Genomic DNA, 27,233 nt, shown 5'->3' with positions numbered 1-27,233 from the left:
GAGTATAAGATAATACAAAACACCACAATCACGCAAGCATTTTATTTTCCCCATTATATTTTTTTCTTTAAGTTTAATAACTCAAAATTAAGCCTTTAAAGCCATTGTATGTGCCTTCTTCCAATGCGCCACCACATTTTGGGTTTAATAGAGGGAGGATATTTGGTTACGATCATACAACGTCATTGGCACTGCGACTCAGAAACCAAACTCTACTGCACTGGAAAACTCACACCCAATCAAACAAGGTACTTTAAAAAGCGATGCATGTCCGAACATAACTAACACACAATTTTAATAACCATACACAGATTAAGCACAGTATGATAAACACAACCCCAGAACACCTTGCAAATGAATCCCTATCTAGATAATATTATCGGCACCATTGTGAAAGAACTTTTGGCTAACAAATGGTCAAGCACACTGTATACCTCTGCGACACGCTCAAATGTAAAGCACGTATTCATTGACACTATCAACACTTTTATCAAACCAAACAAAGTATAAGCACAACCCTGAAAATTACAAGTAAAATGGAAACTCAATGCCAGTTCATAGAGTATTCATAACCGCCATCTTAAAGCAGGGTACCATCACCTTTTACCAAAACAAACAGATTAAACGTGCAAACCCGAAAACTTCAAGTGCAATGGACACCCAACGTGGCTTATGGAATTAGTTAGCACCATCTTAAAGCTGGTTACCATAGATAACAAAAGACCCCCCGCAAAAAATGATACCATTTTGCTTTACAAAATCAAAATAACACAAAGGCGACTAACGCAACCGACAGTTAAGACCAACATTTTAATGAACTACATTTTTTAACAAGCAAACAATAAGCAAAAAACAAATCCCCCCGGCCCTCACTTACCTACGGCCACAGAAACGCTGGAACACGCTGTGACGCACACCGCAAGTCGGCCTGGAGCGCGCCTCGGCAGAGACGCGGGAGGACAGGAGCGTGACGCGCGTGAACGTGCACATTGACGATCCCGCGCGTTCACGGACCTGAGTCGGCTCGTTCACAGGTCTGGAGCTGCTCGTTCACAGCTCACACTCCCTTGGCAGGGAGGAAGGTGACTATAGAACTCGCTGGCGGGAGCGCTTCGCGCTCCAACGCCAGGCGAGCCCTAAAAATGAGGCTATGGTATTAGAAGTGGTCACAGAAAAAGGCAGAGTTATTATAAAATGGATACCCCTAGGAACGAAATGTTAATCACTAGGAAATGGACAAGATTTAAAGGTAGGGATCTTAAATGATGGTATTTAAAGATGTGGCATCTAATGGCCATGGAAACCATTAATGCCTGAATACATGAGAACCCGCATATTCTGCAAAATGTGATTTCCTGATTATTTGGCTGATGACTTTTGCAATATAACATGGCCTTTTATATTTCGAATTCTGTACACAATTTTAGCAGGTTAATGTTATGATACATGTATGATGGGAAAGGTAATAAAGACATTTGGTGAAATTTCAATATAAGGACTTTTACTCATATCAAGGCATAAAAAGGAGGTTGAGGTAGGTGCAGTTAGGTGGAGAATGTGAACTGGAAGCAACGGAAGAGGTAAAGGATGATTTGGTTTCAAGATGTGCCCTTTTTATGTTAAATGTATTGTGCCAAGGATGTTGTGTACCACGAGTATCCCAAAAAACGGATTATCGGAATGTCTTACATTGATACCAGTGTGCAGAAGACAAAGATGTTACACTTGTGTTTCATAGTTCTCCAAAGAAGGTACTATTATACCTATCGACTTCCTTATGCTCTTCTTAGACCTATTTGAGGAAAAAGAGCTTTGTATTGAACTCTATGGCACAGTATTTATTGCCTGATGCCGGACTATGTATCATTGTGGTGATTCATATTAAGAAGACTGTTAGCCGCATTCTGAATGGTGTTTTGATATATAATCTTTGCATGAAATCAATTCCTGATTAAGACAACTTGTTGTATTCATGCCATATGGGGACATCAGTCTTTTAAATAATTTTTTTACCTGTTTTCAAAGGTATATAATATGAACAACAATTCTGCCATATCTGCATTTTTGCTAGGCAAAATGTGATTTGGTTGTATGCTCTGCTTTCAATAAAAGCATCTTATAAATGTAGCACGAGCTTCTTGTGCAAACTGGTGGCATTCCTACTTAAAAGAATAACGTCTGATTTCCAAATTAGGCTGCTTCCCAATTAAATAGTTTTGTTCAGAATAATTCAAAGTGTTAGTTTTCATGTGTGCAGGAAACTTGTTTGTATTGATGTATCATTTTCTGTCAGTGTTATACAATCTAAAATCTATATTTCATCGTCTAGTCACTTTCTGTATGAATGAGTTTTTGGTACAGGAGTTTAAATGTCCAGACCCATTTTTGGTAGGGTGCAAAAAATAAAAATGAAAATTTGAATACTATTTGCCTAATTAAAACATAACTTTTTCTATAAGTACTATGAATATTCTTTCTCCTCAGTATGTACACCAGTGGGTCTTTCTCGAATGTTTACAGTGATGGGCCAGCTTTTAGTAAAACCAACTGTAAGTATTCATAAAAAATGCAGTATATGATGGAATTAACTAATAATGTAATGCTTGTCATTGTTTTTACATTTAACCTTTACTTTTTGATACTGGCTTGAAAAATGTGGACTGTTTGTGAATTCCATGGAACTGATATATTTCGGAGTACAGTTTAACTAATGGTATAATGTAAGAGTAAATAAATGCTATTGTCTCAAGTAATTTGTATCATACGAAGTCATATGAAACCATGGATTGTTATACAACACCAACTTTTATTTAAAGTATCTTTTTGCATTGGTTTGCATTGCATCACAAGGTGTAAAACATAATACGTAATAGCAGTAATACAACACATCACAGTCCTTCATTGTCCAGTTTATAAAATCCAGTAAATACATGCCAAAAACCGAACCAGTGCAGAGTGTTTTGGGAGTGGGGCAGGCTGGGGTAAAGAAACAAAACTGTAGAAAGTAGTTAACAGGAAGGGAGAAAAGGGGATAGATGAGAACTAGTTTTTAGCCATTCCAATCTATGAATCCTGTTTAAAATTGAGGTGTACGCATTCTCCAAATATTTTATCTAATATGAATGTAAGCCAATTTTCTTGGATATCACAGATTTCAAACAATATTAGTGGTTTAAAATCATATGGCCACTGGTTTAATATTGGGGGCTTTTAATCTTAACATTTTTCAAGCTCTTTCAAGGCGAGCCTAGAAAATAACATCCCATCTTTTGTGGACCAATTGGGATTAAGAGTTGGAGGCAAACCAGGCATGGTAGTCTTAACACTCTTCTCCAAATTTGTGAGGGGTGATAGCAAACGTTGGTTCCATATGTGCTTCAGTCATAGATAGCTTATCATTTGTTCTCATCTTCCCAGATGAATCTTGCAACTGTGACTTTTCACTCACTAACTACCATGAACTTTAACAGAAGTGTAATGGTTTTGAAAAGTAACAAAAACAATTAACTATTGGAGCCCAACAAAAGTGAGTGTACTTTTAAAACACAGCTGAAACAATTCTTCTTGTGTCCGCGCAATATCGACCTCCCTCCTCAATTTTATTTTATGTACTCCTTCCCTGCTTCCGACCTGCAATATAATGCCTATTGTGCAATTCTGTCCCTCTTGGCTAAATCCAGAAATCTAGCTAAAGTTTAACTTCATGTATAAACCACTGCCACCTGGTATGTCATTACTCGGTCTTTCACATGCAAATATTTAACAAGCATTTGCAATGCAATAGGTCTCGCAGTTACACGAGTTTAAGTTATTGACATTGCAAATAACAATGCCTTTTATTTGTTTTCTTTTTAAAAACCTAAATAAAATGCATTGTTATTTACAATGCCAATAGCTTAAACTCTCGTAACTGTGAGACTTATTGCATTGCAAATACTTGTTAATTGTGTTGGTCGCCACTGGGGAGGTGGTAGTGGATGAAATGACAGACCAATTCCAAACTCCCTGAAGAGCTGATAGAAAAAAAATGCAAAAAGTACCGCATTACATATATAGCGATGCATACATTGAGAACCCTGGAAAAAAGCATTTGTATTGTCATGCCTAGCAAAAACAAAGATTAGAGCAGGCCAAAGCATGTGCGATGAGAAATAAAAAAGCGCACTTAAAATAAATCCCTCTAGGCCGACCATGTTACATCACGTCGGGCATGAGTGTAGTGTGAGAGAGAATGCTTTTGAGAGTACAAGGAAAAATCCATATTCCCAGCCTGCAGCAAACCACTGCCGACTCTTACTGAATCTAGAAGCATTCACTCGCAAAGCATTTGGTTGAAAAGTAAGAGTTTTATACTATATATAAACAAGGGAAAGTGTTGTAGGCTCGCCGTGAGCGTGCACATTGGCGTGGCCTGTGCCCAGTGGCGGCACCTGCAGACTGCGCTGTACTCAAATGGGTGCTGCGCAATTCGTGCAGCCCAGGGAGGGGGCCACCAGGGCACCCAAGGCGGGGACACATGGCACCTGTATTACCGTCCTAATCGCTCCGCCGAAACCAGACACCTTTCTTCCACCCTGCGCACCAGCTAGGCTTGGGGACATGGAGAATATGAAGCTTAAGTTTCCACCTCTGCCGCGGTTGGGAGAGCACTTGGAGGTAAGAACCCCAGATGGGCTGCTGCTGATCAGCGGTGTTGTGGGTACTTGTGAATGATGCCAAGGTGTGCTGTGATTGCCGGAGAGGAGCACTTACTTCGGTGCGCGTTGACGGGCCGTGGAGCCGACGGGGGGAAGGGAAAGTGAAAGTAACGCTGCATGAGGCTTGCGAGGACGGAAGGGGGACAGGAGATGGGCACATTGCGCTACAGGCGTGTTCACGGGCACGTTCACGACCTCCATTTGCCCTGCGCGTGCCCATATCCTGTCCCCCTTCCGAGGCAAGTCAGCAACAATAGATCTCGCTGGCGACAACGCTTTACGCTGCGTCGCCAGGTGCAAGACCTAAAAAGCATTGTTTGAAGGGTCATTTGTACTGTATTTGTAGTTCTTGAAAGGTTTTCATTTTCCCACTCTGAAGGATTTTCCCCAAAGCCACCCAAACAAGCCTTTTCATTTTTCTATGGTTTCAAACAATTTTATAAGTTTATCCCACTCAACTCATGGTGTTTTTGAATTTTCAGTGTATGGACTTCAAACCATCTAAATCCTTGGGAAAGCAGCAAAGATGCAAAATCTATTATACGGTTTCCTTCGTATCACGTGGTTCAACAATAGCGCACATGAAAGAGCAATTAATTCCTTTGGACCATTTAAGATCACTTTATTTTATAAATCCCACTGCATAATATTGCTCTGGACTGTGTGAGTCCACCCCTCTGTGCTTCTTCTGACTTACTCTGAGTTCTTTCCATGCTAATCCTAAGTATATTATTGTGTAGTTGCAAGTATTGGAAATCTTTTGCTAAGCCTGTCTGGAAGAGGAAGAAGAACTAAAGAAGTACTATCATTTTAATAATAGTTGTGTATCCTACCATTGAATTACAAAAATAGTCATAGGCCTTGAACTTTTTTTTTATTTTGTCCCATAATGAGACGGAATTTAGCTTCTACCACAGAGAGATGTTAGCATTTTAGATTCCCCAAATACCTCTAAGATGCTTCTTTCAGGGGGGTACTTTCCAGGCAAGACTGCACTCGCTACCATTCTCGCCGTGAGGGCAACAGCTTTGCTTCATTTTGCCCACCTGCTCACCTGCACAGCGCCGTGAGGGCAACGGCCGGACCGACACCGCAGCTCTCCCCACACAGCGAAAGACTTCAGTCCCCAGGTGCCACAGGGAATAGCGGCGCATCCGGGACATCACTGGCTGCGCCCCGAGGCGCTATTAAACACCGGAGCGCCGAGCGCTCTGTGGGGGGTACTTTCCAGGCAAGACTGCACTCGCTACCATTCTCGGCGTGAGGACAACGGCTTTGCTTCATTTTGCCCAGGGCAACGGCCGGACGGACACCGCAGCTCTCCCCACACAGCGAAGGACTTCAGTCCCCAGGTGCCACAGGGACTAGCGGCGCACCCGGGACGTCACTGGCTGCGCCCGGAGGCGCTATTAAACACCGGAACGCCTCCCGTCCCGCAGGACGCGCGCGGGCGACGTTGGGCTAAGCCCGGGAAAAGGGCAGGACCGTCTGTGGCTGTCAGGGGCCAGAAGAGGCCAGGCCGGGCCACCCCCCTAAGCATTGGCTTAAGGTGAGTGACTGATATCAAGCAGTATGGGGAAACGCACAGTGGTAGCAGGCCTAAAACCATCCACAGTCACCTCTATTGAAAGTGTGTTTGTTGAGGCCATTAACCTGGTTACTACAGAGATTGAGCAAACCGAAAGAAGAGTCTCCATAGGCCAACAACAGTCTAAAGGTGTAGAACAGGATAATTCACCTCGTCCCCTCCCATTATCACCTAATATTGTAATTACCGTCCCCCACCAGCATGGCACTCTACTTGAGGGCCTAAAGAACAGCAATGGAGTTGAGGACATTCCCGACTCACAATCACGACCTGAAGCGGACATTATCACCGGAAACACAGTGCTAGCCACTAAAACAGGGGGGCAAAAAAGAAAGAGGGGTGCATCTAAATTCACAACTAGCAAGAGGAAACAACCAGCTCGCCAGAAAACTCAACCCACCCCCTTGAGTATGTGGAAACGAGGAACAAATGTTGCCAATACTACGTCAGTAAGCCTAATTGAACCAACAAATGAGCCCACTGTAGATTTGACAACATCAGAGGCGGCAAGTAACTCTATCCCCACCCAAACAGAAAAAATAAACGTACAAGGAACTAGTAGGAATCTGGACGATACCCATATTGACACTATAGTGGACTCTATTCATGGTCGTTTAAAAACCTTGGTGGATAAACAATTTAATGCCTTATTTAAATGCCTTGATAGAATGGAAAACTTGGTCAAAAAACTTGATACGCAAAGACAAATGGTTAATGTCGTTGATAAAACAACAGGGGAACATAATCCCAAATCGATAGAGGCTGTTGCTGATGGTGTAACGAAGGAGGGTGTTGTATGCACATCCCCTATTGTTAATATTGCATGTACAATGTGTGGCAATTTTAAGAATGATGCCTGCCCCATACTCAAACCAACTGGCAGTCAAACGGCCATGGCTAAGCCGGCATCTGGTAATAGGTCCACTTGTAATAATCTGCCTCAAATACCGGCAGTAGTCACCTCTGTGCAGTCGGGAAATACCCCCACAACTCCTTCTATTGCCCCCGTTATCTCTGCAGCACCTATTAACTGGGGCATAGTCCATCTAAGGACGTTCTTAATTTACCCCCAGAGGCTTGCCCTTACGTCCTGATCTTATCAGGGGTTCCCCTGCTTAAAAAGAGCCATTCAGAATCCTGGGAACAACTAAAGAACAAGAGCATGGATTGGCTAATGAAGTATAAGGGCCTGGGGTCAATAAATGCCAACGATATTTTAATGGTTTGTCGAGTAGGGTGGGTGGGATCATTAGAAAAGAACATCCCAGGTGACTGTATAGTCGTGAATTTTAGACGCCGGCCCCACGTGAAATGGCTATTAAGAGCCCAAATCTGCACCAATACTGCTCCAACCCAGATACACCCACTACCCTTGGGTTTTTCTATAAACCACCCCAATGGTTACGCAACCATTCAGTTCCAACATATACCTCACAAAATAGGTTCACCGCCTTGTCTGGCTTAAAGTCAGGACTGACTAATAAGTCAAACTTTGGCCTATACGCCTGAACAATTGGAACCTTTAATTATACCCTCAATTGTTGTAGAACCCGGAGGCTCAGACCCTAATTTGCACGTGTTAAGTTGGAATATCGCAGGTCTGAGATCCAAATTAAACTCAATTGAGTGGGTTGATTTGGTTAGCCAATATGATATCTTGATGTTCCAAGAGACATGGTGCACAAGTGAATTGATCTTGGACAGGTTTGCGTGTTATAACATTATTGTACCTAGCCCAAAAACGGGACGTCCATGCGGGGGCCTATCAACTTGGGTAAAGATTGCAGCCGGGGGAAATATAAAACCTGTGGCGACAAATAACGAGAATTTCCAAGCAACAATCTATACAAATGGGCCTCGATATGTTTAATTAATTTTTACAATAATGATTTTATATCACTACCGAATAGGAATTTTATTAATTTGTTTGGATTTATGGATGGTTTACAAGACGCACAGAGGTATGGCAAAATAGATGTTATTTGTTTAGGTGGGGATTTTAATGCACGGTTACACAGCAATACTGTTAATACTACCCCCTAACAGTTAGGTATAACACGTGCAAAAGGGGTGAGGAGCTTAGTAATTTTCTATCCTCCCATAACTTAATAAATACCATGGAAAAGGCTGGTGTTGACCAGAGCAAAGACCACCTGCCTACCTACAGAGTGTGTGGATGTTCATCCACCATAGATTATGTTTTTATATCATCTGCATTGGAATTTTTTTTTAGCTAAGGCTGAGGTTTTAAGTACTCGTCAAAGCAATCACAATCCCCTTCTGATAACCATGAGACTCTGTTCAAAATTTTCTACTCAAAGAGAAATAGGGGCAAAACATTTGGTGTCATCCACCGACAAACTTCGACTAATCTGGAAGGGCATAGATAATAGGGCCCTGTTTGATCGTATGATAAAAGCAAATCCTTTATTGGTAGACATATGTCTATCAAGCAGTACTGCAGGCAGCGAAATTGTTGGGGCCTTTAGCAGTCTGTGTGCGGGTATTAAATACATAATTTCTAAACCCGCCACTAACCCTGGCAAGAACCCTAGATGGTTCGATAGCTCATGTTCACGGGCTAATAGAGACCTGCGTGTAGCATTAGCGGCTACACCCAGGGATCTAATTCAGATTGCTAAGAGCCGCCTATAAGGAAGCAACTAAATCCCGCTCTGAGGCAATATTAATAGAACGTTGGGAAAATCTTGCTTGCGCTGCATCACTTAAGGATGTAACGGGATTTTGGAGTGAAGTTAAAGAAATGAGATCTATGGACTCGGCCATCACTCCAATAAGCTGTAATATACCTAGGGAACTTTGGGAAGAACATTTTTCCAAAATCTACACTGCCCCTATAAATATTCCCAGTACCCATACATCTTCCCCAGCTTTACAGTTTGTCACAACCATTTTGGAAGTCGAGGATGCCATAATCCAAAGTGTAGGGAATAAAGCCCCAGGCCCTGACGGGTTGTCCATTGACCTCGTAAAACACTCACCTGAGTTCTGGGCGCCCCTCTTATGCAATGTTTTTAATAATTTGACCAGCACATCTATCCCGAAGTCTTAGTCGACAAGCATCATCATGCCCATTTTCAAAAAGGGCGATAGATCCAACCCGAGCTGCTACCGCCCAATTTCTTTGATTGACAACACTCTGAAGATCTTGGGCAGGGTTGTCTTTAATAAGATTAGGAACTGGGCTGAAGACAACCAAATTTTAAACCACTGTCAGCTGGGATTCAGAAGCAATGTTGGCACTGTGGAACAGTGTTTAAATTTGAATCTCATTTTAGGCAAATACACGATCGCCCAAAAAGTGCCACTATACTTCGGTTTTATGGATCTAACTTCAGCTTTTGATTTTGTTAACAGATCACGTTTATCGGAGATTCTTTTAAAATATGGGTTGGATGAGGCTTTGGTTTATTTTTTGGCGTATTTGCACAGGGATTTAAAGGCTCGGGTGAGGATTTGCACTGATGGGGAGGTTTCTGGTGATCTCACTTTTGGTAGAGGGGTCAGACAAGGATGTGTTCTGGCCCCTCTACTTTTTATTCTTTATATAAACGAACTGCACAACTCCCTGTCCTCACTGACTAGCGATGTCCCCAAAATTAATGGTAAAATCTTCCCCGTGCTTCTCTATGCCGATGATGCGGTACTTCTGGGCCGCACACCTAATGCACTACGCACTTTAGTTACTGGATTTGTATCGTTTATGGCAAATTTGGACCTTTGCACGAATTTTAAAAAATCATTTATAATGACTTGCGGGCCAAAAAAGCATTGTATGAAGTCTATAAAATTGGGCAGCGATTCATTAGTATGCACCAGCACTTTTCCATACTTGGGCCTAGTCTTTGCAGATTCCGGTTCTTGGCAAACCCATGTTGCCCATGGTAGAACCAAACTTTGTAAAGCAGTGAATTCTATCATTAGCCTTAGGCAAACTAAACAGGCCGAGGTGGTTGTACCATTGATTCAGATTTACAAATCACAATGTATAACTACAGCCACTTATGGAGCCGAAGTCTGGGGGTATGTGAATTGTAGTGGAATCCAAGTTAAGGAGAATAGGTTTTGTAGGAAAATCCTAGGGGCTCAAGTCTCCTCCCCAACATATATATGCCACAAAGAATTGAATTTACACTATGTGGAGGATTTTATTAAATCTCGCCCAGCTTTATTCTCGATAAGTGTGGCAGAATCCTGCCTCCTCCCTAACCAGAGAAATAATCACAGACTATCTCAGATGCGATAAAGGTGGGAATATACCATGGTTTAGGGCAGTAAAAGATAGTCTTGCAAGCATAAATCTGGAGCACCTATTCACACAGCCACTAAGAGTTGAGACCACAAGTATTAAATCTGTAAGGGGGGCTCTGTATGATCGCTATTCTAAAGAGATACAGAATATAGAGCGTCATAAGACACTGATTATTAGATACATGCCCTTGCTGGAAACATCAAGTACCCAAAACCATTTGCCACAGCAATACCTCAGGAAAAGCATTGGAAGGTGGAAAAGGAGTTTACTTTATCGCCTGAGGGATGGCAGTATAAAATACTCACTCTGCTTCCCAATAGGATATAATAACAATCTTGAGCAGATGAACTGCCCTTGTGGCATTGGTAGTAAGCAAACAGTGTTACACTTTTTGCTATTTTGTAAATATTATTCAAGATATACAAAACAGTTTTTAATTCCCTTCTTCAAGGCTAAGGCCATTGTGGATTTTAAACTAGCTTATCTTGAGATTCTAAAATTGGGTAGTGATGACTTGATATTCCGTGTAAGCACGTTTCTATCAGTTGCAGTACATTCGCGTGCTTCCATGAGTGAATGAATTTTAACATCTCATGAACTCTATAACATTATCCCGATCAATTCTTTGCTCTTTCTCGCCTTCTGACACATATAAACATTAGCTATATGTTGTTGATTGAGCTCGAATTGGGAGGGTGTTGTATCTTGATGACTGTTAGCTTACCATTTTATTCCATGGCGTATATATTGTGCTGATTTTGTACATTCAAATCAAACCTATGTTTTAATATTGATTCCGATGTTGTAATTATTGCTTGATCTATCGTCCAGCTGTTGCACTTTACTTATAATGCACTTTACATATGATATAATGCATTATTTTGCACTTGTGACTATGCTGTTAGATCACAGGCCCATTCCAACCTTTTTAAAGTTTTAACAGCGTTATATGTATTTATATAATTTTCTTTTTAATGTTTTTTATCCTGTTCTGGTGGTGATAAACTGTGCTTTTATGGATATTTTTATCCGAATAAAGATCATTTGACTTGACTTTGACTCTTTCAGTGCAGATTGCATCTTTCTTTCAGCTCGAAATTATATATATATATATATATATATATATATATATATATATATATATATCATCTAGCGCCCTGTTCATTCTGGTGTTATTAGCTGCCAGGTAAAGAACAATATTATAGGCATAAACTTTAATCACTTCAAGAGATGCATCTTACAAGCATTTCAGAGCTTCAGGTGTTAAATCGCAAGAGGTTAAATGTATAGATGAGGTCAGTGGGGACCCTTCCAAGTCCCCCATGGCATTACTGTTCTTACTCACATCAGACCATTTACAGACCCAGTTTAAGTACATTATTTCGGTTGATGCCCATAAAAGGAATCGAAAACAGATTGTGATATTAGTCAAGTGAATACAGGATAAATATTTTCCAGGTAAAAGGACCACTATGTCAAATTTTAGATTAAACAAAAATCTCTGTATAAGAACAAATGAAAAAAAATGTAAATAGATTTTAAAAGCAAAATTGTTTAAAACATCATTTTGTTATGAAATGTAAAGTTTCTTGGTAGGTTATATTTAATAGTCAACTGAGTGAGGATATACAGTGGCAACCATCATGATTGTGCTCAATGTTTGAATACTAGTGTTTGCATGATTTTCCTGACATAAACAGGCCAGACTGCTTCTAAAACGTTTGCTATAGAAAAGACAACACAAGACCCAGTGTCTGATATGCAAATCCGCAAGGCTTGTTTGTGGAGCTGTGTTCCAAGAAGTCTACATAAGAGTACAATTCAGCGTCGTCTTTGGTATATGCTGGGAAAAAAAGAAAGTAGATGAGCATTTGTCTCCTGGCCTGCTCCACAGGCTGGACAGGCTGCACTATTCTCTGTATGGGGCCTCCATGTACAGGTGAAAGATGCAAGTGACAAAATACCCAGCCTAAATTCTACATACAGAGATCTAGTAAATGATGTGTTGAACACATCCAGGTAGGTTTTGAATCTTGGTTCATTTGTGATTCAACAATCAATGCGATAAGCTGCCATTTACAGTTGAGCAGTGAGCCTACTCTCTGATGAAGATTAGCTACCTACCTGGTGGAAACAAAAATTCCAACTTCACCAGGTCAAAGTTTTTTTCTCCATCTCAGAGTGCAATCAAACCTTAAGCGTCAGTATACTTCTGGAAGGAATATGACCTTCAGAAACATTTTTCAGCATATAATTATTACTCAGGGATGACTCCCATTTGATTAGATCTCCACCATTCCCAATAACGACACACAGTATGCTAGCCAGCATATCTCCTGCTTGCCCTTTTTATAGCCCTCAGCAGTCTCCAGTATGGATTGAAGGAAAAATCTACACACCCATGAACATGCTGTATTAGGTCATGCAAGTAGTGAACGCACAATCATTTTCAATATATACCGACTATGCTTCAATTGACGAAAAAGTCATGTAACTTGAGTAATAAAGAAAATTATCCATGTTTAAATTGTACAAGAGAGTCAGCGTTCATGGATTCGAAATCTGTAATGGCAGTAATTCCATGCAGTTGTGAGGGAAATGTAACAAAAATGTTATACTGTGACTCTTACAATAAGAAGTCTAATAGTTTATGAAAATCAGACGAAAACAGCAAATGAATAAACTTTGTGAATTCCTTACAGTATGCACTCCACTGGCATGGATGGGCATACCACACAAATCTACATGCATCGATTCAATGAGATTTGGAGTGTCAGTATTTTGTTTTGCATGGGGCACCCGGTGTCCTAAGAAACATAACAATAGCAGATATTTCAGTAGATCAATAGTGACCATGGGGAAAACCGGGGAAGTGTCACTTTCAAGTATGATAGTAGCTTTCCTTATTCATAATGCCTTTCAAATGTCACAATATTGCTACAGATAAATGCTAAAAACTCTAGTATCTCATATTTACATGCTGGAAAACACTGAGAAAATATAGAAAATTGTAAAGGTTTTCTGATGCCCCAAAAAGTGGACCTATTAGTAGTATGAATTTCCATGACACACATTTGCCTAAAATATTCGAAACTCAGGTACAGTTTTGATATTTTTCCCTGTTTGAGTTAGTGAAGTGTGATGTAGGTCGGGGGAGGGTGTAGGTCGGGGGAGGGTGTAAGGGAGCTGACACTAGGTTGAGGTTTACAACTCCTGCTGATTACTTGGTTATGTAAATAGAGAGGTTCCTTGCTGATAATGGGTGTCTGGCATAGGGGTGGGGGCATAAGGTATTATATTGTGACAAATGAAATTACTACTTTGGTCAATAATTAGATTTGATGGTGTCCACTTTAATACTTTTAAAACCAGAAGCTAGGGGGAACCTGCAGATGTCCTTTAAGATGTGGCCTTGTGGTTTGGAGGACAGTGCACAAAGACATTGACACATGATGACATAAATATATAATGCCGAAATTGTTGAATTGAAAAATGCAGAGGTCAAATTAATGGTCACTAAAGATAGAACTATATTTAAAGAGCAGTGACGTGAAAAATCCTGGCATGCACTCATTTCTGCTGCTTGGTCTACCAATGGTTCATCTGTCCCTGAAGCGCTAAAATGCCACCCAAAGTCAGATGTGGTCCTATAACCTTGATTTCTGTGCTTGGAGATTTCACCTAGTTAGTCTAAAGTCTTGCTAACAAATATTAGTATAAGTCATAATGCTCTTGCCTGAACCCACAATTCTTGAGCTGTAGTGGTAGCCAAGACATTTCTGGTCGCCTTTTACCTGAGACAATCCTGGACTAATCCTGCACCAATCATGGTACCATGAGAAGACCACGGTGATAGTATATTTACTTCCTATGGAAACCGTTTTCAACCGTTTGCCACGGTTGATAGACCCATCTACATAAGAGGCTTTTTTTATCGAAAGAAGTTTGGGAGTGCTGGGTGGTAGGAATTTTGTGGAGATCCACACATTCCTGAACTTTTTTACACACACATGAGAGGAACATGGGAGATTTTAGTCAAAGTCTGAGGTTTGCAAGGTAATGTGGGTTTGAAAAAAGTAGTGGAATCCTTGAAGCTGAACATTAGTTGTTTTTGCTATTTTTAGACAACTAACAAACACTCTATATCCCTGCAAATAGAAGGGTCTGATTGACGTAACGTTATACTAATTTTATAAATCAGTCACCAGGGCAAGAAAACGTTCGCACCCATTTCTATTTCCCCTAGATTTAATTATTTATTTTAGCAATTAGTTTCCATGGGTAAACCATGGACGATATTCACAAATGAATCCTTGCTAAATGTTGTCTAATTTTGAAAAATGTATTGCATTCTGGATTCACACATTGGTTTTACACCTGTTTCCACCAGAAACCACCAGTTGGTAGAAGCCAAAATAAATAGGAAAAATTGACTACTACTTAGAAAAATGTGAAAGCTTTGGTTAAAATAAATGTAAAAAGATTTATTGCAACTCTCTGGTCCTGAAAGCTGGAAAAAGGGTGATCTTAGCACAACTCCTCTTTATTTTATGAAAAAAAGATATTGTTTCTTGTGCAACACTTATATTCATAATTCCCCCCAAAAATGTTTTTTTGTTCCTGTCGGAGGAATCCATAAATGCTGGGTACCCTTAGAATCATCAATGTGTGGGGAAATAAAGGCAAATTTGGCCCGGATAGATTTAGTGGTAAAGAAGTTATGCTTTATAGTGAAGTGCCCCACTTATAATAAAAAAAAAAAAAGAGCTCAGCTTTGTGGGTAAAAAAAGCCTCGAGTTAAGGAGTTAACTCTTACTCTGTGCGCAGAGAGGTCCGGTATGAGGATTTTCAACTTTAGGCAGACATTTTGTGTCTTTAAGAAATGCATTGTTCATATAAGGATAAAGGAAGCTTTTCATTAACTGGTTTTTCAGGTAATTGCAGCTATGACATAAAATATCTCAATTAAAGGGGGTAGTCCTGATATGTGTAAAAAGGTGGCCAGCGATCGAGGAAAGACATTCTAGGTGTTACTCTTCTTCTCAAAGTCATTATAAATTAACATGTCATCCTATGCAAATTTAGGGAATTAAATAATGCATGTGTAGATATACCCGAAAATTCTATTGAACCACAACTCCATCTCTGTAGATTCAGTTATGATGCCAATTTTTCCTGAAATGATTTGGAAATTATTGGTGTTTGATAACTCATTATTATGTAATCCAGAGTACAGAACTAAAATTAAGGTGGTTGTCCAAGAATTTATTGAGTACGAAAAAAGGAAAATTGCACCGTATATTTCCGGGGATGAACTGAATGCTGCAATCCAGGGGAGCACACTTAGTTTTACAATATAGAGATACTCAATGGCTGATAAACACAGCAATAACCTCTGTTAACCCCTTTTAAAACTTAATCCTAAACATTGAATGCTTATTTTCACGCAGAAATTTGCATCCAAGGAAATGGAGGTACATGAGCAATTGGTTCCTACATGTGCCTGCGGTTGAATCCAATTTGATGCAAGGTAGTTTAGGCTCTTGAAAGACATCCACTGAGAGTGTTTGAGCATACCAAATCAATGGCTACAATTCCAGCAATCACATTAAAGGAGTGTGCTACTGGGATTTTGATTAAATATGCCTTTAATAAAGCTACCATGTAGAGCCAGGAGCTTGCTGGATTACTTGCAAGTCTATACTGAGGACTTGTTTTGTATTGTCCACATCCTTAGAAAGTACTGGGATCAGGTTTGATAGGAAACAACTAGCACAGGAAGCTTGTGCAGTATTAGAGAAGAAATAAGAAATGGGTTCAAAGGGCTTTCCGGGGGTCAGGTTGAGGACTCTGACATTACTGGAGTTGATTTATGAATGTTTTGAGAGAGGAGGCCCCTTTTTTCTTGGAGTGAGAGCAACATTTTTTTTACAACATACTTTAGTGGCATTTGTCATATGTATGATACAACCATTGCTAGGATCAGTGTGACCCAAAACAATTCAAGCAATCACAAAAGCGGTCAATGAGCATATTGCGAAATATTACAAACTGCATCTTTGTAGCGTCTGCAGGCAAAGGAGTTACTTGTAGAGTGAGAGCAACATGATAATATTTTGGTGATAAAGTATGAAAAACATGCGGCTCCTCACCCTAAATCGTTGATTATCCAACATATTTTCACAATTTTGCAATTTAACTGGCTAGGATCATTCACAAGTTCTCCCGTTAAACAAGTCTTCATTTCTGTCAAAAAAGCTACTTACTGCTCACATGTATTTGGCAACAACTGTTCTTGACATTACAGCAGTGAATCTAGCCTACACCAAGATGATATTACTGAATGCTGAGCAATCATTTAATGTTTTTTTCTGACCCTTACTCTGGTTTACGTTGATTGGGATGGGACTTGGTCCTAGTTCCATTAAACTGTTACAAGTAGCTCATGAAGAACCTGTTCTAGTCCCCAAACAATTTATTATAAGTCATGGTACTATGCAGGTGTGCTCTTTGTCACCCCTAGTTTTTGTTGTACACTTTGAGCCTTTTATGTGTCCTAAAGAGACAACTAGAGAAGTTCTACCAGTTGTGTTGAATGGATATGAAAGAAAGATCATGCCTATACAGATGATATTGCCACTTTAACTTAGATAATTTTGGTTGGCGCTCTAGTTCTGCACTCCACCCCGGTAATGTGCACCGGGTGCGGACACATAGACACTTCAGGTAAACACGCTTGGGCACACAACACTGCTTATTTTAAAACTTGTTTTATCTTATATTTTATGATCAAATTGCCATTTTTTAATTCTTCATTTTCTGCTAAATACTTTGGCGATGATACCTACCATTCTTTGTTGCTGCTGTCACACCGCGTCTTTAAGAACTGTGCAAGTACTGTTTTAGCACTTTAGCACTTAACAAGGGACAAGGAAGGGAGGGTATTATCCTTGTTCACAAACTCTTGAGACAGGTTCTGGCTATGTTTAGTGCCAAACCTGTCACAATACACTTTTCGGGCACCGTTTTGGGCAGCGCTGTAGTGCTGCACTCCGGCACGGTTATTTAATGTGCACCGGGGCGCGGACGCTCAGGTGATGCGCACTGTGGGCGAGCGGCTGGTGCACCAAAGGCAAGCCCATCTGCACCTGTCCCCAGCTGGTACCTGGGGTCTGAAGCCCTGCCTGTGTCAGCAAAGAAAGGGTAAGCTACTCAGCAGATGAGTTGCCGTTATTAAATTTCACTTTAGGCATGGCCTGCACGCACACAATCAAATCTTGTATACCCGATCTGATATGTTGAGATTGCTAACTCAATTTAGAAAATGTGAAAGTATTCAGTATCAACAATAGACCTCATGATAAAATTGAAAACGGGCAACAATGGCATATGTACTTATTAAACTGCAGGTCACTACTACGAAAGCATAGCCTTGATCTGTTCACTTTTTTGAAAGATAAGGCACCAATGGCTAGGTTCCCTACCAAAACCTGGCTTAGAGATCTCCATGCCTGAAATTGCAGTGACCCTTACCCAGGGCTACACAATAGCCATTTGTGACCGGGAAGAAAGTAGAAGGGGAGGGGGAGTAGCTATCCTATATAACGAGGAGCTGAAAGGGAAATTCGACCACATTTTAATTCCTGGCTGTGAGTGCATGTCATTTTCAATTGAATTCTCTTAAAATTTCACTTTTTCTGGCCTATTAATAAATCGGCCAACTGGTTTGCTACTTAGTTTATTCAGACCCTCCCTGACATTAGGCAGAACACAGTTTACCGAAAGCCAATTTTTCACTGTTAGGAGATTTAAGTCTTTATCATGAAAATAAAAGCTGAAATTGCAAAACATTTTATATTGCACCTTACGGCGATAGAACTGACACAACGATTCAAGACCCTTCAGCAAGGTCATCTACTAGAACCCATTTTCTCAAATATGCCAGAACTGGCCACTAGTGACCCTATATATATTTTCTTGGTCAGACCACAAGATGATGCAGTTCCAAATACACAAAACAGGTCATAAAATCACCGTTGTCTCGCCAATCCAGATTGAGGCAATGTTGGTCAAATCCAGATATAGCATCATGGGAGAGCATGCTTATTCATTTAAATTTAGAAATGAGAGATTTACCAGATTTGAGACGTTGTTGCTGAATGCCCTAAACAACTTAGTTCCTTTAAGAAAACATAAGCTCAAATACTCTGGACGCCAGGCATTATGGTTCTCAACATAACTGTTTGATTTGAACAAACGATCCAAAAAACCGGAAAGAGCATGGAGGAAAAATGACGATGAAATCTGCAAAGATAACAGCAAGAAAGCAATTAAAAAAAATAATTATGCTAACAGGGAAGCTAGAGCTAACTTTTTCTCCACTAAGATTGACAGTGCGTCAAACTCATCCTAAGAACTGGTCAATCTGGTGAATAGCTTGATGAAACCTATTAAAAATAAACCTGGCCCTCCTCCTTAGGAATTGCTATGTAACGTGCTTGCCAAATCTTTCCTGGAGAAGTTAAATAAAATCCTCCTCACACTTGTAGGGGATAGTGGGGCAATTAAGCCTCTCCAGGTGTTGCATGTTATCAATAAAGTGAAAGAAAAATTAAGCATTTTTTCTAGAAATGAATGTGAAAGACACTAAAAAGTAATCTTAAAATCTGTTAAATCGGGCTCCCCCCAAGACCCAGCGGGGTAATTTGTATGTCCTTCCGTTGGCAGAGATTAAGGAGCATGGGTTTTCTACCATATCCTACAGGGATGATACACAAATTGTCATCTCTCTCTGTCACTAATCAGAACAAACATCTACCCAAATCAACAACTACTTAAAGCGTGTAGTAGACTGGATGACTCCTAGGAGTTTAAAATTAAATGGGGACAAGACGGAAGTGCTAGTAGTAGGAAATAATCCCACCATATGGATGCAGCCTGGATCTTATTAAAAATCACCAAGCATCAATCTGCTACGGTGGCATTTGCAACCTTACACTGGCATCCAGTGCTAAAAAAAATCATTTTAAGTCACTCTGCCTGCCCCATCGGGCAATGTACAAAAAAGAACCAAATGACCCTGGCTGACACAAAGACTGTTAAAATCTTTTTTTTTTTTTTTAAACAAAATTTTATTGACAGATCGTAAACATATCGCAGAGCTCTGTACCCCAGAGGTATCTGCCAGCCATATATGCACAATAATAACACTGCAATCGACTTTGTCTTTTTACACAGTTAACAATAGAACATGATCAAATTCAATGAACATCCCTCCCTCCCCCGCCGCACGATTACCGTCACACTTCTCTTATACACAATCCTTTCCGCAAACTGTACGCACACTCCTAATATCATAGCGCTCTCATAAATCCAATGAAGGGTCCTGTACTGCTGGAGGCTCAAGCCATAATCCCCTAAAGTCGGCCCACCTCTTCAAAATGTTATAATGCTTACGTGGGCATCCCCGGGCAAGAAATATGGGCCTCTCCATCCCCATGCAAAAATCAAGCCCTCTCTTTCATGCCACTATTGATGGGGCCCGTGGATCTTTCCACGCCCTGGCTACATCTCTCTTGGCTAACGTAAGTCCTAGGAGCAGCAGGTACTTCTTATAGATGTTGCTCCCTACCCCATCCATCACATGCAATAGGCCTAACTGGTGTACGAGGGAGCTCCCACCCCAGTGCCTCAGCCAGTCCATCCCACACCTCCTTCCAGAATCTATCTAGGGAGCCACAACTCCACACCGTGTGAAGGAATGTCCCTACTTCCTGGCCACATCTAATGCAGTCCGGTGATGCAATAAGGCCCGCTCGCCACAGCCGCTGCCTAGTAAAATACACCCTATGCAGGTATTTAAATTGGATAAGCCTTAGGCGGATGGAAATGGCAGCACCCCTAGGGCTTGCTAGGGCCTCCCTCCAATCTTCTTCCTCCAGTGTTCCGACGTCATTCTCCCAAGTTTCCCTTAATTTCGGCAATGAGGAGGAACAGTGTATAATCAGGGACTGATATATGCGTGATATTTTTTTTGTCTCCAGATCTCCCATGAACACCCTAGCTTCCAAAGGGCTAAACTCGGGGAGGGAGGTCAACTCCCCTAGGCACGGGGCAAGAGCGTGGCGGAACTGTAGGTATTTAAAAAATTGGGTGCGGGGCATATCCTATTCAGTGCTCAGCTCCTGAAAGAACTTAATGGTCACCCCTGACAGGACATCCCCCAGTTTAGATATCCCTATATCATCCCATCCGGGAAAGCCCTGCAGTGTCGCCAGACCAGGCAGACGTCGGTTATGCCAAAGAGGAGTTTCCCCCGTCAGGGTCCTCCACCACTCCATCCGCGTAGAGCTTGTTTCCAAATCTCAAACACTACCTGCGTAACTGGCGGCAGTGCCTTCCGCACCTGCGCTGCATATAGAATAGTATGTAGCGTGCAGGGCCCCATCAAGAATCGCTCCAAGGCATAGGCTGGGTCACCCCTGTCCCCGTACCACCATTCATTTAACAGTAGAAGATGCGAAGCTTGATAATAAGAGGGGACATCTGAGGTCGCCAAGCCACCACAATACGTTGACAGAAAGCAGGTGCGTAGCGCCACCCTGACTGTACCTCCCACCCAGAGAAATTGACCTAGGGCAGAGTCCACTTGCCTGAACCAATGGGGTGAAATATGATAGGGGTGATTTTGTAGTTGGTAGAGCAGCCGAGGCAAGGCCACCATTTTGAAAATGGCCGACCTACCATATATAGTCTGGGGCATGCGGGACCACGTTTAGATGTCCGCCTGGATCCGCTCCCAGACCGGCGCTATATTTTGCTCCCAAGATACCGTGGGAATCTCTGACAGGAACACCCCCAGATATTTAATGCCCCCAAGCCACCTGAAGCGCTGAGGCCCAGTCCCCAACCTCCGGGCCACTCCGCAACACCCAAAGCGTAGATATACGTGGGTTCATGTACAGCCCCGAGGTCTCGCCAAAGATCTGTAAAATGCGCAGGAGACGGGGCCCCGACCTATTAAGTTCCGTTAAGAAGAACAGGACATCATCCGCGTATAACGCTATTCTATCCGATGGCCCCTGCTCCCATTCAAGCCCCCGCATCTGCGCATCCACACGTACCCATGCGGCCAACGGCTCCATAGCCAGAGCAAACAGGTAGTGCGAGAGGGGGCAGCCCTGTCTGGTACCTCTTCCAATAGCAAAGCTCGAGGACATAGCCCCCGCCACTCTGACCGAGGCCATCAAATTAGTATACAATAATCGCAGATACGACATGAAGCGGGGTCCAAAATTGAGCCGGGGCAGGAGCGCGTACAGGTATATCCAACTTTTCGAATTAAACGCCCTGTCCGTATTGGCCAGGAAAAGTGCCGCCTGCACCCCCGTAGACTGGGCTGCCGCCACGGCCACGTGAGCCCGCCGAATATTGTGCCTTTTCACCCGCTGAGGCATAAAGCCAGCTTGGTCGGGCTGTATAAGATCTGTAATGTATGGCAGTAGCCTATTGGCCAAGGCCTTGGCCAAAATCTTGGCCTCCACATTCAACAGGGAGATCGGGCGGTATGAGGTGTGCTGCTCCGGGGGCCGACCGGGCTTGTGGAACACCACCACCTCCGCATGCCTCCAGTTCGGAGGAAGACAGCCTCGTTCCCTGGCTTCCTCTACCACTGCCCTATAGTGCGCCCTGAGTTGCAGATGATATTTCTTATAAAATTCGCTGGGGGACCCATTAGGTCCGGGAGCCTTGCCAGTGTTAAGTTCACCCAGAGCGGTACCCAGCTCCTCCTCCGTCAATGGAAGTTCAAGGCGGTCCCGCACTGCATCGGAGACCGCTCGCGGTGGCAGATCAGCAATGAACTTGTCTACTAAATCCGCGGGAATGCATTCATTTGGGGCATAGAGATACGCGTAGTAAGCAACAAAGCCCTCGGCCAGTTCTTTGGGATCCGTGACCGGAGACCCTGTAGAATCCCGTATCCCCGGGAGGGTCTGCGCCTGAAACACGCCCTGACACAGTCGGTGTAACATCGTCCTCGATTTATCCCCCCACTGGTATACTCTACTGCGGGTCGCCAGCCACAACTGTCGCGCCTCATCCAGCAATAGCGAGGCATAGGACTGTTGCGCCAGTAGTAGCTGCCCAACTGCCAGGTCCTCTCCCTCTGCTCTTCCGCGACGCTCCAACACCTCTATCTCAGCCTCGGCCTGAACTAAGGCTGCCCTGTGCCTCCTCCGATCCGCCGCGCACCAGGCAATATCTACTCCCCGCAATGTGGGTTTCATGGCCTCCCAAAGCGTCGCCTTATCCGCTACCGTCCCCACATTCTCGGTCAGGAAATGAGCAATTGCTTCTGATAATCCGCCATCTGCAGATGCCAAACAGAGAGGCGCCAGCGAAACGGCTGTCGCCTCCTGTCCAAGCAGATGTCCGTTGTAGTGGGGGAATGGTCCGACTGCCCACGCGGTAATATATCTGCAGACTCCACTCTACCCAGCGCCGCCCTGGGGACTAAAACATAATCCAGCCTAGAGAAGGATTTGTGGACAGCCGATAAAAATGTATATTCCCGCTTGGCACCGTGCATGTGTCGCCAGGTATCCACCCAGTTTAGGCTCCTGATCATATCACTCAATTTGGTGGGATTAGCTGCCCCCTGACCGCTCCCCGGCCTGTACCTATCCTGAGCACTGTCCATGACATCATTCCAATCACCCCCCACCACTGCAAGGACGTTCGAGATGTCTGCCCACACTGCGAATATCTTCTCAACAAGGGACCACTGTAAAGGGGGTGGGGCGTACACACATCCCAGCACAACAGGTTCCTCCCCTATTTTACCTTTAACAAATATATAGTGGCCCTGCGTATCTGTCCAGTGGGTGGAATGAACATAGGGAATCCTACGGTGCAATAAAATGGCCACCCCCCTGGAGCCCTTAGCAAACCCTGCGTGAAAGACCTGGTGGTATCCATAGCGCTGTAGACACAATGTTTTATTACCCAGGAGGTGTGTTTCCTGTAGCATCACAACATCTGCCCCCGCCCTCTCCCCGCACATTCCAACTGAGGGCACGGAGAGAACCCCTGGGCCCACTGGCCCTATCATCGACATCAAGGACCACCTGGATCAGAGAGCCACAACTTGCGCCATGATTGTGCACACTAAACCACCATTGAAGTTTCCTCAGAACTGTGCGACCCCCCCCCAATCCAACTGCAAACAACTCCCCCAACTCCCATCTCCACCCCATACCTCAAAGAACAATGAAGTACCTGTCGCGGTGTAGCAGGCCTTCCACCCCCAACATGGGACTGAAGACCATCCACACCAATGGATCCCCATAGAACTACCCCACACCCCTCCACCCCTCTACCACCAATCCACAGATGGGGGAACCACCCGCCCCGATCATCCCTCCCTCCACCGTGGCGACCCAAGAATCACATACTGAAACATCCAATTACTCCACAAATGTCTTGCACCCACACAGTTGGGAACCTTCTGTATTCGAGGGTACGGTACACTGTTCCCCAGGGCAATTACAGCATTTCTATGGTTGCCCATCTGAACTCTCAGGTGCCCTTCGCCTGACACCCGGCAGCTCCCTTCCCCTTTTCTGATGCACTACCCGATGTAGACCGCTTCCTGGACCTGGACCTCCAATTATCCTTCAGCCGTGCCCCCTGGGAGGTACGTGCCTGTGACCCACCCTGAGAGGACTCAGAATTCAGCCCCGGGGGTGTATGCACTTTCACTGGCACTATCTCGTCCGTCCATTTGAACACCTCCTCTGGGGATTCAAAGAAGTATGTGCGGGACTGGAACACGACCCGAAGATGGGCCGGGTAAAGCAAGGCATACGGTATTTTCAAGTCTCTCAGCCGAGCCTTTGCCGCCGTAAAAGACTGCCGTTGTTGTTGCACAATACGGGTATAGTCCGGGAAAATCAAGATACGCAGATTCTCGTATAGCAATGGTTCCTTCGCTCTGGCCTGATGCAGGCATGCGTCTCGATCATGATAATTTAACAACTTGGCAATCACAGGCTGCGGCCGGGCCCCCACCGGCGGTTTCTCCGTAAGGGCCAGATGCGCCCGCTCAATTACAAAGCATCGAGACAGAGAGTCAGGAAGGAGCCAGCTCTCCAGCCACCGTGCCAAGAAGCCCTCCATGTTGCCCTTTTCACATCCCTCTGGCAGACCGACAAAGCGCAGGTTGTTTCGCCTGGCGGCCCTTCCGCATCATCCACGCGGAGTGCCAGGCTCTTCTGAACGGACTCCATACTGGCCACCTTGCGCTTGAGGGTCACAATGTCGTCCTCCACCCAGGAGATGCGTGTCTCAGCTGCCGTGATGCGGGAAACTGCGTTCCGCAGATCTTGGCGCAGCAATGTGACATCGGATCCCACCGCCCCTATCTTCGCCTCCAACATATCTCGCGACTGCGTGATGGCCGCCATGAGGGCCGCATTATCCGGTCCAGCATCCTGATGGGCGCCTGACGCCCCAGCACCTCCACTGGGCCCCGTAAACTTGTCTATCGGACCTTGCTTGGCGGGCCCCCCACCGCCTCCACCTCGCGTCATGGTTGCTGGGAGGCTGCCTCTCCGAGTCCCGTCGTCAAATCCGCCAGGAGCTTTGACTTTAGCACCGTCTAAGTCCCCGCCGCGCCCCGCCCTAGCCGCCGAAGCACTGCTTGGGAGCCCCTCTGCTGTTGTAGAGTCCGAATGTGTCCCCAGCCTGTGCCTCCTGAGCTAGGGGCAGCACCCTCCTTGTGGGCTCCAAATGAAGGCCCCGCCAGACAACAGCACCACCTCAGCCCCACGATGCAATCAGGGCCTATGCCACATCAGCTGGCCCCAGGCTAGAGCAGCCCCCCTGTCGACCGCCGGTCTAGGGCTGAGCCAGAGATCATCGGGGCCCCCCACGTGGCGTCTGCAACCTCTGCAGCCCGACCTGACCGCCGCCAGCCCGGTCCCAGACCCCTTTCTATAGCGTAGTCCCACAGGGCATCCCCACTCCCCCACACCTGGGGTTCGGCACACTCCTCCTTACTGTCTTGGCTGCCAGGTCGATGTCGTCCGGGGGAGGCCCGCCCCCAGGCCGAGGGCCGGGAGCCGCATCGGGGGAGCACTCCAAACTTGAGCCCCCTGCTTCACCGCCTGGGCTAGGCCACACAGTCCTGCCGCCTCGCCGGGACTAGGAGCCCGCCGGCCTCCTCGGGGTCCTCACTGATGTCTGGGTCTCCAGGATCCACAGTCCATCCCACTCGTTTTCGCCGCGGACCCCTGCTGTCTCAGGACCCGCTCCGCTCCACATGTGCCCTTTGCTCTGCCACACGCTTGCCGCCGGGACTCGCGAAAATCGAGGTCCCCGGCTTCGGCAGGCTGCCCAGGCCACACTCCTCCTCGCTGCTGTTGCCAGGCCCCCAGCGCACCAAATTGCCCAAAACTACTCTGGAGGGGCGCCGCCAGGGTCCGACACAGGATTCTCCCCTCCGAGTCGCTCTGGGACGGGGGAGGCAGGATTATGAAGCGGATACTTTGCTGGCGGGGACGTAGCTCCGTTAAGCTGCGTCCGCCATCACGGCTACCTCTACCACGCCCCCGTTAAAATCTTTTACCCCTACGAGAATGTTACGCTCCACAAATCAACAAGTGTTTGTAGTTCCCCTGATCAAGAAAACGATGAGTGGAGGGCACTCATTCGCATTCCTCGCCCCCAAACTCTGGAACTCTCTTCCCCAGGAACTAAGAAAGACCGAGTCTGAAATAAAATTCGGAAAGACTTTAAAGGCTGTGTTCTTCAGCTAATAGTTGCTGCATACGGCGATGTAACCTGAATACTGTCTTAGCACTGGAATGCCTACCGGATCACCATGCTCTTTAGAAATCTATATGACTAGAATAGATGCATCCACAGCAATAACAACATTAGATGCAGAAGTAAGATCTTTTGGACAGCTTTCTGGATATCTGTTGAATACAGAGAGGACCCACATACTGTTTAATAGGAAACCTAGCAAGACCAATGGGCAGTTTGTGCAATCTGCAGTATATCAGGGAGAAAACATTTCTCAATGTTGGAACTAAGGCTCATTTAAACTTGAAACCACTTTTACAGCAATCTATGGATAGACTCATTCAGATTGATGGGTTGCTGCAACATTAGCAAAATGGCCTTCCTCCCCAAATGTTTTTCTCTTCCAAGACATACCACTACTGGTTACACCAGATTTTTTCAGCATAGTGTCTCCACTGTGAATACCTTTTATATTTACATTAGGCAAATGAGCAATAGAATTTCAAATGGACACAACAGGATGAAATTAATTTCTCAGCTGTGTCCATTTACCACTTTTCTAAGGCACACTGTACTTCCCCTTTTGCATTCCTTGTTTGCAGATTTGTGAATATCAAGTACATTGAAAAATGTTGTGGCTTGGAAGGCTCAGTTGCATGAAGATTAATTTTGTTCGGAAGTCACTGTTTCTATTAACCAGTCACAATTTCTCTGTACCAATTCCTGTTTGCGCAATTTGAAATATCCACTACATGCTACTTTCTTTTATATCGCAGTATTTCAGATAAGGAGACTGTGAGAAGTTGGCCTGATGTGCAGTGTTCACTATTCTAGTGATCACTATATATCAGTCCAAACAACCCTTATT

General features: G+C 44.1%; 1 protein-coding gene across 2 annotated transcripts in view; it reads left to right on the top strand.

Annotated features, from left to right (window-relative positions):
- The window catches only part of LMBR1 (limb development membrane protein 1), an 824,544-nt gene that overhangs the window by 560,594 nt on the left and 236,717 nt on the right, over positions 1-27,233 (top strand). For both annotated transcript variants that reach the window (XM_078663261.1, XM_078663260.1), the window contains exon 8: positions 2,485-2,549. In XM_078663261.1, coding sequence (XP_078519387.1) covers positions 2,485-2,549 — 65 coding nt within the window. The remainder of the gene's footprint in view (positions 1-2,484; positions 2,550-27,233) is intronic.

This window comes from Lissotriton helveticus, chromosome 10, assembly GCF_964261635.1.
Source record: "Lissotriton helveticus chromosome 10, aLisHel1.1, whole genome shotgun sequence".
Classification (NCBI taxonomy): domain Eukaryota; kingdom Metazoa; phylum Chordata; class Amphibia; order Caudata; family Salamandridae; genus Lissotriton; species Lissotriton helveticus.
This window is presented reverse-complemented; position numbering and strand designations above follow the sequence as displayed.